Source organism: Phycodurus eques, chromosome 6, assembly GCF_024500275.1.
Source record: "Phycodurus eques isolate BA_2022a chromosome 6, UOR_Pequ_1.1, whole genome shotgun sequence".
NCBI classification, from domain to species: domain Eukaryota; kingdom Metazoa; phylum Chordata; class Actinopteri; order Syngnathiformes; family Syngnathidae; genus Phycodurus; species Phycodurus eques.
The window spans coordinates 23804089-23816626 of NC_084530.1; the positions used below are offsets into that span (position 1 = coordinate 23804089).

Genomic DNA, 12538 nt, shown 5'->3' on the forward strand with positions numbered 1-12538 from the left:
TTGAAAAATAGCGGCAATAGCTCCGATTTTTTTCCCATATCACGTCCTCCTTCTCAAGCCGATGCTTGTGATTGGCTTTCTCTGGTCATGTGCCATTCTGCCATATATTTTATTGTTTTTAAATATGACCTCCAAGTGCCATTTTGTGGTGATATCTTCATTAGTTTGTCTGAGATTTTAAAAAAAAAAACAGATTTAGACTCATAAGGTATAGTTCAACTTTTGACTTTGAACAGTTTCATCTTTATCAGAATCAGAATCATCTTTATTTGCCAAGTATGTCCAAAACACACAAGGAATTTGTCTCCGGCAGTTGGAGCCGCTCCAGTACAACAGACAGTCAATTTACAGAACACTTTGGAGACATAAAGACATTGACAAAAAACAATTGTGCAAAAAGATGCAGAGTCCTCTAGCACTTAGAGCAGTTCGAATTACTAATATTGCAATAGTCCGGTGCAATGACCATTGTGCAAAGGGCGCTGAGACTTCAAGGAGTGTATGCGGTTTAAAGTGACGAGTAGTGCGATCATCTGGGACAATGTTGGTTGTGCAAATGTTACAGATACTCCTCAATCAGTGTGCAAATGGAGCAGATGCTACTCTGGCACGAGTGGCCAGTATATGCAAATAGTGCAGCATGGCGAGACAACTACAGTGAGTGCACGAGTAATACAGAATTGGCCCCACAGAAATGTGACAACGAACTCAAGTCAAAAAATTGCCAGCTTGTTGTAATGGAATTATAGGTTAGCTGTTTAAGAAGTTGATCGCAAGAGGGAAGAAGCTGTTGGAATATCTACTAGTTCTAGTTTGCATTGATCGGTAGCGCCTACCTGAGCGACGGAGCTGGAAGAGCTGGTGACCGGGATGCGGAGGGTCCGAGAGGATTTTGCACGCCCTTGTCTTAGTTCTGGCAGCGTGCAAGTCCTCAATGGTGGGTAGGGGGGTACCGACAATCCTTTCAGCAGTTTTGATTGTCCGTTGCAGTCGGAGTTTGTCCTTTTTTGTAGCAGCACCAAACCAGACTGTGATGGAAGAACACAGGACCGATTCGATGACCGCTGTGTAGAACTGTCTCAGCAGCTCCGGTGGCAGGCCGTGCTTTCTCAGAAGCCGCAGGAAGTACATCCTCCTCTGCTGGGCCTTTTTGAGGATGGAGTTGATGTTGGTTGCCCACTTCAGGTCCTGAGAGATTGTAATTCCCAGGAACTTGAAGGTCTCGACGGTTGACACAAGGCAGCTGGACAACGTGAGGGGCAGCTGTGGCGAAGGATGCCTCCTGAAGTCCACGATCATCTCTACAGTCTTGAGCGTGTTCAGCTCCAGGTTGTGTCGGCCGCACCACAGCTCCGGCCGCTCCGCTTCCTGTCGATATGCAGACTCGTCACCGACCTCGATGAGGCCGATGACAATGGTGTCATCTGCAAACTTCAGGAGTTTGACAGTCGGGTTCGCTGAGGTGCAGTCGTTCGTGTAGAGAGAAAAGAGCAGCGGAGAGAGGACACAACCTTGGGGCGCCCCAGTGCTGATGCTGCGTGTGGATGAGGTGGCCTCCCCCAGCCTGACCTGCTGTGTCCTGCCCGTCAGAAAGCTGTAAATCCACTGGCAGATGGCAGGTGAGACGCTGAGCTGGAGAAGCTCGGTTGAAAGGAGTTCAGGGATGATGGTGTTGAACGCTGAGCTGAAGTCCACGAACAGGATCCTCGCGTAGGTCCCTGCACTGTCGAGGTGTTCTAGGATGAAGTGCAGTCCCATGTTGACTGCATCATCCGCAGACCTGTTCGCTTGGTAGGCAAACTGCAGGGGGTCCAGCAGGGGACCTGTGTTTATAATTTGAGACTTTTTATGGAACATTCACTGATCTGGCTTGGCATATGAAATGCTATTGTCTAAATTGTTCGCATTTGTCATGAGGTCCACATGGTATCATATGGAGGTTTTCCACATGCTGTATACATATAATGCAACAAACAATTTTTTTTAAAATTTATATTTCGTCATGTTTTGGCCATCTCACGTCAGTGTGTACTTTAGCTCTGTGAGTAAGTTCCAAAACTGTCCATGAGCTCTGGACCTCAGCTCAATGTCGGCTTGTAGTGTCAAAATCTCATCTTCCACTCCAGAAGAGTTCAGGTGAAACAGTGTTTAAATTTTTGATGTGAGTGAATCAACTGCAGCATCTTCCTGAAAAGCGTAGCACATGAATGTAGCGACTGGCACGAGCAAAGAAAAGTCTTGAAAGCGTTTGTCAAACTCTGACAGACAATTGTCAATGAACTCTGTGTAGCGTGCACTGTCAAGTTGCACACAGGCCTTCCCTTGCATCTCCAGCTCTGACGCCAGGTTCTGTAAGTTTGCCAAATCATGACGCTGCAGTTTTGAGGAGAGATGTTGCATCTTTCGTTTGAAAGCATTAACTGAGCTGATCATATGGTTCACTGTTTTGTCTTTTCCTTGCAGCTCTAGATTAAGGTCATTCAACATGTTTGTCATAAATGCCAAGTCTAACAGCCGCTGACTGTCATTTAGTTGCTTGTATTCTGCATGTCCAGCTAAAAAAAAAAAACTCCTTAATCTCTGGACAGAACTCTCAAAATCTCTGCAGGAATTTCCCTCGACTAAGCCATCTCACGTCAGTCTGTAGCAACAACTCCAGATGTTGCTACAGCCATCTCCAGATGTGCACGGAACTTCAGGTCAATTCACAATCATGGAGTCCGTGGCTTGGCTGAACTCAGCGCTTTTTTTGGATCGTAAATATTTAACATGTATAACATTGACGATTGTTGTCCCTGCAGATTGAAGAGGAAAAATCACTCTTAACACACCCCACAACAAAGGATCATCGTTCAGGATAATCATACAGACATCGGGCCATTGGTGCCTTTGATTGGAAAGTGTGTGTGTGTGTGGGGGGGGGGGGGGGGGGGCCCAAATTTGGCCCGATTATCAGTATGTGTGTACCCTGCTTTACTCTAACAACCGGGCCAGAGAGAAAAATTAGATGAGATGAATTTTGGGCCCTAAACCCAAATGTGTGAAACACTGTTTTAAAGTCCTACTTGTACCCGCCAGATTCTTAACACACACACAAAAATCCTCACTTCTAACATACAGTAGCTTCAGGGGTTATTGGCTTAGTTAAGTGTTATTTACTCTGCTGGACTCCCTCCCTCTTTCGAGTTAGACACACACACACTTACACAAACGCACACATGCACACAGTCGGGTGGCGGGGGGGGGGCGGCTCAGTGTGCTGTGGGAAGATTGAGAACACACGCCTACTGAGCTGGTCTCCGTTGGTGTGAGATAAGTGTACTGGACATTTTTTTTTAGCAGTGAGAGGAATTAAAAAAAAAAAAAAAAGTAACTAAGGATTCCAGGGTTCCCAAGTGTTAGGTTATTAAATGTTTCTGTTATGCAATTTACAATAGAGCTACTCACACCCTCACCCATTTGACATTGGTTAATGTAGCAATCATTATCTAACGTTGGTCAAAGGGTACTGCTGTCCTGCACAACAACTCACGTTTCATGTTGTTTAAATGCTCACAAACAAGCACCTAATTTTCATGCATAATATTTCCTGTTGTAGGGTGGTACAAACTTGCCGCTTGTTCTTAGCTCTGTCAAGAGTCTTGACAACTCCTCCGGCTTCACAAATATGATAAGACCAGCCCTGTAGGGCCTCGTGCAGCACGGCGGTAATGGTTAACCAGATAATTTCATGTTTGGGCGGGAGTTGAAAAGTGACTTGTTTTCCCGTTTTCTTTTTTTTTTGAATGCCAGCCTTTCAACAAGCTGCCGTTCATTCATAGCCAGGACTTGCCATGGAGGAGACGTTGCAGCAAGAGATTGAATATAAAAGCCAGAATGAAGAAGACCAAGGTAAAGTTAACACTTGCCTTTTATTGTGAATCAAGAGCAACTTTCATTACACAAGAGGAAAAAAGCATGACACTTGTTTGCATTGTTTTTAGTGTCTTCCAGCCATTGTAATAGTCATCCAGCAATCCAAAAAAAACTTCACCAACCAAGAAGAAATCTAAAAAGACTCACAGGCAACCAGACTTCTTGGCTGTTGAAGACAGTTCACCTTTAATCCAAAAGAAGATTACACCAAAAAGAAGCAAGCAACAGGCAGGAAGTCTGGTTGCCTTCGATTCTTCTTGGATTTATTTCTTGGTTGCTGCAAAAATGTAATCATAAAGAACATAAGAAGCCAACTGGACTGCTACTTGGTTGTTGAAGATGGTAAATCTTTATACCAAAAGACAAGGAGAAGCCAACCAGACTTCTTTGTGATTGTTGAAGACCATTCATATTTAATCCAAAAGAAATGGAAAAAGTCTTTTTGGGTGAGAGGTGACTCATCTTTAACAACCCAGAAGAATCCACGGCTACTCGATTTATTATTGTTTGTGAAACACCTTTTACATTTAATCCAAAAGAAGTGAAGAAGCCAATCATACATACCAAAACAGGTTGGATTATGGATTAACTGTCTTCAGCAACAAAGAAGGGGTCTGATTGCCTTTTAATTTTAGATTTGTTTTTGGTTGGTGAAAAAGGATTACCTTTCATACAAAAGAAGTGAAGAAACCGATTGGACGTCATGGTTGTTAAAGATGTTTAACTTTTAGTGAAAACACCTTTTGGATTAAAGGTGAGCAGTCGTTCACAACAAAGAAGAAATTCAAGAAGAATCAAAAGATACTGGAATTCTTCATAGGTTGCTCAATAAAATTCATCTTTAATCCAAAAGAACCAGACCTCTTTGTTGTTGAAGACTCCAATAGGCTTCTTCAGCAACCAATGGACAAGTTTTATAGTATCGACAGATAATTGTCGTGTTTCCCTATAACTACATATATACTATTTTTTTATTTCAATCTTGACAATGCCACTGCTAGATCAACATTTAAAGAATGTTATACTGATTTTGTTGACCAGTTTGGTTTCTGTGTTTTGAAAGGCGGCATCCGGCGGCGATTGAGGGACAGGGAACTTCTCAAGAGGAGAAGAGCCGAAACAGAGGAGAAGGAGACTTACCAGTGGGATTTGGGGTAAATTTGTAGAAATGCAAAATTATATAGTCCAGTTGTGGACATTTATATTGCTTGGTTGGGTCTTTAATTGTTCAACACGTGAAATCTATAATGACAGAGTCTGCAAAGGGTGTGGTTTACAAACAACATGCACCATGAAAACATTATCACCATTTAAGATTATCACTGCTCTGCTGAAACTGAAAATGGGGCAGGGCGACTACCAAAGGTTGCTCCCGTCTGGTCGTCTCTATTGATGCCCCATATCCAGGTCATGGACTTTGTACTATTAGCTTTTCCAAAGGCATCAAAAGACCTACATCAACATCCACTGTTGTTGAGACTAATCCCAATTGTGGGGTCTTTCAGGTTGGAGAGCTTGGGGAAAAAACAGAGGGCTGAACAGAGGAGTGGCACAAAGAGGAGGGGGAGACCCAGGAAGACGGAATGCACACCGGAAAGTTCTTTCACCCAGGAATGCGAGGTCGTGGAGCCTGACGCTCCTGCTGTAGTAGTTCTTCCGCAATCAGGGGAGGTGATACCAGCATTGGCATTAGACTCTCTACCCGCTCTGGCCAGCGGAACTTTGGAACCAGTCTTGACATGGTTGCCAAACCCTGTCCTTACTCCAGATCCCAACGTAGCACTGGTATCACCTCCAGATCTTGTTACGCCTCCCATCACAGTTCCTCCAGCTCAAACCCAAGATTCATCCACAGCTCCAAATATTTTTCCGCCTCCCACTGCAGTTCTTTCATCTTTGGCCCAAGATCTGGCCACCGTTTCAGATCAAACTTCAGCTCCAAATCTTGCTATGCCTTCCACCTCAGTTCTTCCAGATCTGTCCACCGCTCCAGATCAGGCTTTAGCTCCAGATTCAGATCTTGTTCTGCCTCCCACTGTAGTTCCTCTCGTTCCTGTCCAAGATCTGTCCACAGCCCTAGCTTCAACTCAGTCTACAGCTCCAGATACAGATTTTGTTCCGCCTCCCACCACAGTTCCTCCAGCTTCTGCCCAAGACCAGTCCACAGCTCCAGTTCAATATTCAGCTCCAGATGTTGCTCCTGTCTCAGGTCCATCCCAGGCCCTTGTTACAGAAGCAGTAGGAACGCCTTACAGTGCCCCTCAACAAGTGGAGACCCTGTCCACCAAGACACAAGACAGAGAGAACCTCGATCTGGTCCTAAATGAAGACTTGGGCCCAGACGAGTTGAAAAAAGATGTACCTCTGACTCAGGACAGAACAGCTGATGCAGGTGATTGAATTTGTCTAAGGGGAAATAGAGACAGTTTATCTAATTGCGTAGCAACACATTGTCAGTTTTCTTTTTCCAGATATGAGCGAGAACTCGTCAAAAAAAGAGCCGGAACAAAATGAGATATTCACAATCCCATCATTGCCCTTCCCGCCGCAAGACTACCTCCCAGGAAATTGATTCGGATTTTCTTTAACTACTCTTCAGACACTGGCTCATTACGAGAGGGCCAAGGGCTGTTTTTTTGGTTCCGTTATTTGCTTTAGTATTATTTTTGTTCAAAATGCAGTGATGGATGTTGCACCAGGACAAACAATAAATTAATTGCTCCTCCGAATAAGACTTTCTCGCCATTGGCAAGTATTATTTTTAAAATTGTATTCGTATCAAGCTGCAATATCATTGTAAATGGGGAATTATTTTGGGGGGGATTTTTGAAAGCTGTTTAACCCAATAAAATATAGTGCCAATGTATCTGGTTATTCCTATTCATTGTTATGTTATCTTGGCTAAAATAAATGTGTTGAGACTGATCTTCGACTCTCAATTTCATCATTATACGGATTAGAGCCATTATAGACCAGCCAATTTTTAACATGCTCAACTGTCATACCAGTGTAAAAACAAGTTAACCACTGTCTGTTAAGACTTAAAAATGATGAATTGTATCTCGCATTTTCATGAAAAATCATGCAGAAATATACTGGGTGTGTGCCTAGACCTTTTTCTTATTTCATTATTGATGTCGCTTTAGCCATATTGTGCTGAGCCAGGACCAAGTTCACACTAATCATTATCTTGACAAAATACATTTAAAACTTTGTTTTTTTAAAATCCAGATTAGAAGTGATTTTTTTTAAACCATTGGCTGTAATTAGCAATTGGTGGTTACCTTTAAATTATTTATTTTTATCTCAGTTCGTGCATTTCTGAATGGTGACTTTATGAGTTTATAATACAGTGAATCTTGCACAGGATTACTGTGCGTTTTTTGTTTAGTTTTTTTTTTCGCCTTGAAAGACAAGATAACGCTTTTAAAACAGTGAAGGGAAAGGGAAACGCTTCGCTGCACTTTGCTGGTAAAAAAAAATGCAACTACATGACATGTAAAGTACGGATACTGTCCGTTTGATATCTTGTTTAAATACTAAAATAGTAGATACATTTAAGGAACGTCATTAAGGACATGAACAAGTTAAAAAAACTGTGAAAGAAGCTAATAAAGTTAACAAAACATCAAACTACTGTATTTTTATATAATTCACTTGAAGTACTGCAGACACACCCTTGAACCGCAGTTCCCATCTGATTGATAGGTGGCAGCAGCGTTCCATGAGCTATTTTACGTTGTCATTATAAACCCGGGAAGAAGTGTGTTTGCATTGAATGTTGGGTATTAGCCTCTTACCACGAAGCTAGTCCTGTGATCATTTTGAGTATTTTGTGTTAAAAATGGCCCCTTCCTGCCACTTTTGTGGCGAACACGTAGATACATTGAAACAGCAGGTGTCTGTGATGCGAAAAGAAATCAAGAATCTTCGGTAGGCCACTTTGAAAAGTTGTATTAGTCGTAAAAAGTGATTTACTAAAAATTTTAAAGAGTTGACTTGTCGTCCTTCCACTTTATAATCATATCATGTCAACAAACAATATCTTATGAGATTCTGCGGTTGGCATAAAAGTATACATTTTGACCTTTTCTCATTTAGGACAGGTCATGTACGTGTCCTCTGCTTGCTCATTTCCATTCAAAACAATGTAAACATTTCCAATATGTATATTAGCTACGCATGTACAAGCTGATGATTTACTGTACAATAGGTCTTTGACAAATATTAACATTTATAATTATTGTACAACAATGCTCACTTTTGGTGTGCATAACTGCAAAGTATAGTGGTGTTAAAGTGTATTGCAATTGTACAAAAATAAATGCGCATGTAAAATTGTTTATTTTACGAATACTGTTTAATTATTTAACACAAATAACAAACTATTTAATGACATGCATGCAAAACAAAACAAAAATTAATGAATTTTGATTAACCATCGTAGGGGAAAAATAGGAAATTCACTGTACAATTGAGGACCCCATGTTCTTATATTTTGGCTTTTACCAACAGACAGATGCTGGACACCGCAACCAGAACTCATCGCAAACATATGCTTTCTATTGAGTCCGCTGTGTCGAAGGTTGGTGGTGTATGGGAACTTGAGAAAAGCTGTTCGCCACCTCCACTTATTTCACCCCAGGCAGCTTTAGAGCATGGTAACAATGGCGGCAGACGTCTATAACAATGTTTCACTGTTGTTGTTTTTTAATTTAAAAAAAAAAAAAAAAATTTATTGTATTTTTTTTAAATTATAAATCAAAATGTACAATTGTCTGTGCTATTGCAGGGAACATACAAACTTTGCCAATTGGTTACATCCATTCGTGTTTCTCCGAGAAGAATGGCACGCCCAGGCAGCCAACCGTCTGCGGACCCTCAAGGGCGGAACTGCGCCTACAGCACAGTGTTTTCAATAACCCACACCATGCTCTGGTAGGGCTAGAGCATTTTTCGCATATTTGGTAGGTCACAGAATTGTTCAAATTAAAAATTACACCATACTCCCCTTTGAAAATAATGCAAATTAAATAAATATGATCCAGGGTCAACCTTTGTCTTGAAATGTCTTGTGTAGGCATTGTTTTTGGGACTACAAGTATGCGGAACCCTAATTTCACAGAACTTTGTGTTGAAATGTGGCTAAAGATAGTACTGTAATGGAACTTTAGGGTTTTTAACAACTTTCCAAAACCAAGAGTATCCATAACCAAAAGTTCCTCAACTTTTGCTGTAAATGTGACTACAGACACAATGGGTATTGCCTTTCAGTTTCTGGAACCGAAGGTAACCAGAACTAAAAGCTCCTGAAAGTTTCGATGGAAATGCGGCTACAGATAAAATAGGTATTTTAAGTTCTGTGAACTTTTTAGTTCCCAGAACTTCAGGTGGAAATGCGGCTGCAGATACAAAGTCTACTTTTAGTTCTCCCACCCAAACTCATAGAACCAGACCCAAAAGTTCCCGGAACGTAAGGTGTAAATGCGACTAAAGACACGATTGATACTTTTGTTTCTGTGAACCTTTTAGTTCTCGTAATCCGAATAACCCAGAACCAAAAGTCCTGAAACTTTAGGTGGAAAAAGCGGCTACGGACAGAATGAATACTTTCGGTTCCGGGAACATGTTAGGCCCCGGGCAACTTTATGTTTTTTGTTATTTAAGTGTAAAAATAAGTTAAATTATGCATACTAAAATGCTATTGAAAAGACTGATTTTGGTCCTGCCACAACAAAACATGCAGTGGGAGGATTTCTGTGTGTGCCTGGGATGTGAGTCTCTTCACAGTAAGACTACAACCAGATAACTACATTGCATTCTTCTGAATGAAAGACCATTGGTCACTAAAGCCATATGGTACTGAGCAGCCAGGACAGAGATGATAAACCTTCCCCCTCTTTTGTCATCTCTGGCATCTTTTTATGAGGCCATTACATGAAAAACCACTGGTGGAGAAAATCGTTTGAATGCTAACTGAGCTGGAGTCTTGTGAGATTTGCTTCTTTCCACTCCAGGGTTATCTTTCTCTTCCACAAAAACGGCCACTTGAGCCACAAAGCCAAAGTGAAGCCCCCGAGATTGAACGGCGAGAAGGTCGGCCTATACGCAACTCGCAGTCCGCACCGGCCCAACGCTTTGGGCCTGACTCTTGCAAAGCTGGACAAAATTGTAGGTTCGTATCAACCTTAAAGAAGATGTATTAACCTTTTTTTCTCCACAATTTCTTGAATGCTTTCATCAAAATACCCCAAGGATCAATAAATACAGTGACATTTTTTTTAATATGGTCTCTCTAGAGTATATTGCAGATTTTCACCTAATGTGGGTGACTTTTGAACGTATCCCTCGTGATAAAGGGGGTTTCGCTGTACAGCTAGGGCAGCAACCTTTAACCGAATAAGTACAATAATTTGATTACAGAAAAAGATTAAAGCAACATCTGCCTCATGGTGGCGAGGATTAGCACGATGTCAGCATAAACGGGAAGAAAACAAACACCCAATAAGCACGCTGCCGATGTCCACAACTCACGTGGAGTTAACAGCCAGCCAATTTTACACTCATTCGCTGACGCCCACGTCACTCACCAGGCCAGCCCCCGACTTTTACAGACACTACGGTAGAACGTGAGGATGGAGACCCCAGGTAGACAACAATAATCCAGTACCTGCATTATTCTGTTTTATAATGCAAGGTAAATTTTACTCAATGAATCGACGGGATAATCAATAAGAATACTCGATTCTAAAAATATTTGATAGCTGCAGCCCTATGTACAGCTCTCTTTACATGAACTTTTAACATCCTGGAATAAGTCACTCGGTTGTAAGGGTGCATTCCTCTCCCACAAAATGAACCACTGCTTACCTTAGTGCCTCTACTGTGGTGCCAATGCTGAATACAGTTTTCGTTACCATCACACCTGGGGACAGAGCAACAGGGTGAATACTTGTGGACCCACGAGTAAAGGAAAGAAAGGAGTGCGAAGTGTACACGAGCCCCCATACAGACAGCATGGGTTTTATTTTTATTCGTGGAGACAGATCTTTGCCACCAAGCTTCCAACAAAACTCAATGCAGCTCTGCTTAGCCTTTTATTTTCAGACAGTGTAGTGCATCTGTCGCTTGAAATTCCTCATCGTTGCCCTGCCTGACTGGCAATTCCATTGGTGGAGAAACCTGGTGTGGGGGCGGTGTTACTTAAAATGGCCACACTGTTTCGTAACGATCCGGCAAATTTCAGACCCGCTTGCTCACAAACAGAAATACAGAAAAAAAGAAAAAAAAAACTTGCTTGTTCAATTTCACTCTTGATTGGTGGGCAGGCACTCCAAAGATCCAACTATTTGCATGCAAGTCATTAAAAAGCACATTTTCCTGAAATGTTCTTTTAAAGTGTACAAATGCAGGTTTGTGTGCTGACATCTCTCTCTCTCTCTACATCTCTCTATTTCCAGGTGATATAATACATCTGTCAGACATTGACATGATTGCAGGCACCCCTGTGCTGGATATTAAACCCTACATCCCCGACTATGACTCCCCCTGCAGTAGGAAGACCATAGGTTTGGAGCCTAGTCAATCAAACGCAGATCCTGCCGCTTTGTTACCTAGTGAACCAGTAAAACCGCAGTTGAATGAAAAAGGAGAATGTCAATTTGATTATAGTTCAAACCCTTTGAACCCTCTCGCTGTGCTCGAGGAAGTGAAGGGCTACGTGAGCAAAAGTGACCTCAGTCAGCTAAATTACGACCGCGAGCAGGACTCCGCAGACCTTCAGGTGTCAGAGCTGGACCGGGGGCCGTGCTACACCGAGGAGGCCTACAGCACAATCGCTGGCTGGATCAGAGAGCCGCCAGTCGCCAGCCTGGAAGTGCGGTTCACCCCTCATGCACAGGGGGAGTTGGCGGAATTCCTTCCCACCAGCCAGCCAGGTAATCCTTTTGGAGTCCTGTTCACCAGATCGGCCACATTTCAACTGAGTGGTCCCTAAAAGGGTCAGTTTGACTCAGTTTGAGTCAGTTTAATTAGTTTGTCGATCAGTTGGTTTGTAGTCGGTCAGCAGCGTGGTCGTGTGCTCAGTTAGTTAGATTGTTGGTTGATCATTCAGTCAGTCAGTTAGTTATTTTACCGAATAAAGTGGCTCAGCCTAGCGCATAAAAACTCAGAAGATCCAACTTGGTTAGTTGATCAGTTTGTCGCTTTGTCAGTTTATTACTTCGTTGTTTGGACGGTCAGTAAGTAGATTGGTATTTAGTCTGTTGGCTGGTCACTTGGTTCGTTCGTTAGTTAGTTATTCGGTTGGTCTAGTTGATTGGTCGGTCAGTTGGATCATTTGTTGTTCATTTAGTTCATTTGCTTGTTGATCAGCTGGTTGGTTGGTTGGATGGTTGTTTGGTCAGTCAGAAAGTTGGTATTTACAACGGTATTAATTGGTTGGTCAGTTATATTGTTGGTATGCTGTTTGATTAGGTAGGTAGGTATTCAGTCGTTCTGTGAGTTAGTTGGTTCGTCGGCCGATCAGTTAGTAAGTTGTTAATTAGATCGTTGGTTTGTTCGTTGGTTGGTGCATTATGTACTGTATAAAGGCGCTCAGCCAAGCACAAAAAACAAAACGAGC

General features: G+C 42.2%; 2 protein-coding genes across 2 annotated transcripts; both read left to right on the forward strand.

Annotated features, from left to right (window-relative positions):
- Window positions 1–3796: 3796 nt before the first annotated feature.
- hemgn (hemogen) lies at window positions 3797–6830 on the forward strand. The gene is made up of 4 exons (XM_061680111.1): window positions 3797–3891; window positions 4979–5069; window positions 5421–6307; window positions 6387–6830. Exons 1-4 carry the CDS (start codon window positions 3834–3836, stop codon window positions 6485–6487), a joined length of 1137 nt encoding a protein of 378 aa, XP_061536095.1. The 5' UTR covers window positions 3797–3833; the 3' UTR covers window positions 6488–6830.
- Window positions 6831–7679: 849 nt separating this feature from the next.
- Window positions 7680–9980, forward strand: trmo (tRNA methyltransferase O). Its single transcript, XM_061679992.1, has 3 exons — window positions 7680–7848; window positions 8431–8576; window positions 8708–9980. Exons 1-3 carry the CDS (start codon window positions 7760–7762, stop codon window positions 8884–8886), a joined length of 414 nt encoding a protein of 137 aa, XP_061535976.1. The 5' UTR covers window positions 7680–7759; the 3' UTR covers window positions 8887–9980.
- Window positions 9981–12538: the final 2558 nt, after the last annotated feature.

Bases quoted from the DNA above. Each gene is read 5' to 3' on its own strand.
- hemgn (XM_061680111.1), top strand. From the start codon at position 3,834: ATGGAGGAGACGTTGCAGCAAGAGATTGAATATAAAAGCCAGAATGAA. The intron at 3,892-4,978 runs GTAAAGTTAACA...GTGTTTTGAAAG, and splicing joins CCAGAATGAAGAAGACCAAG to GCGGCATCCGGCGGCGATTG. The intron at 6,308-6,386 runs GTGATTGAATTT...TTCTTTTTCCAG, and splicing joins GGACAGAACAGCTGATGCAG to ATATGAGCGAGAACTCGTCA.
- trmo (XM_061679992.1), top strand. From the start codon at position 7,760: ATGGCCCCTTCCTGCCACTTTTGTGGCGAACACGTAGATACATTGAAA. The intron at 7,849-8,430 runs GTAGGCCACTTT...TTTTACCAACAG, and splicing joins AAAGAAATCAAGAATCTTCG to ACAGATGCTGGACACCGCAA. The intron at 8,577-8,707 runs GTAACAATGGCG...GTGCTATTGCAG, and splicing joins CCAGGCAGCTTTAGAGCATG to GGAACATACAAACTTTGCCA.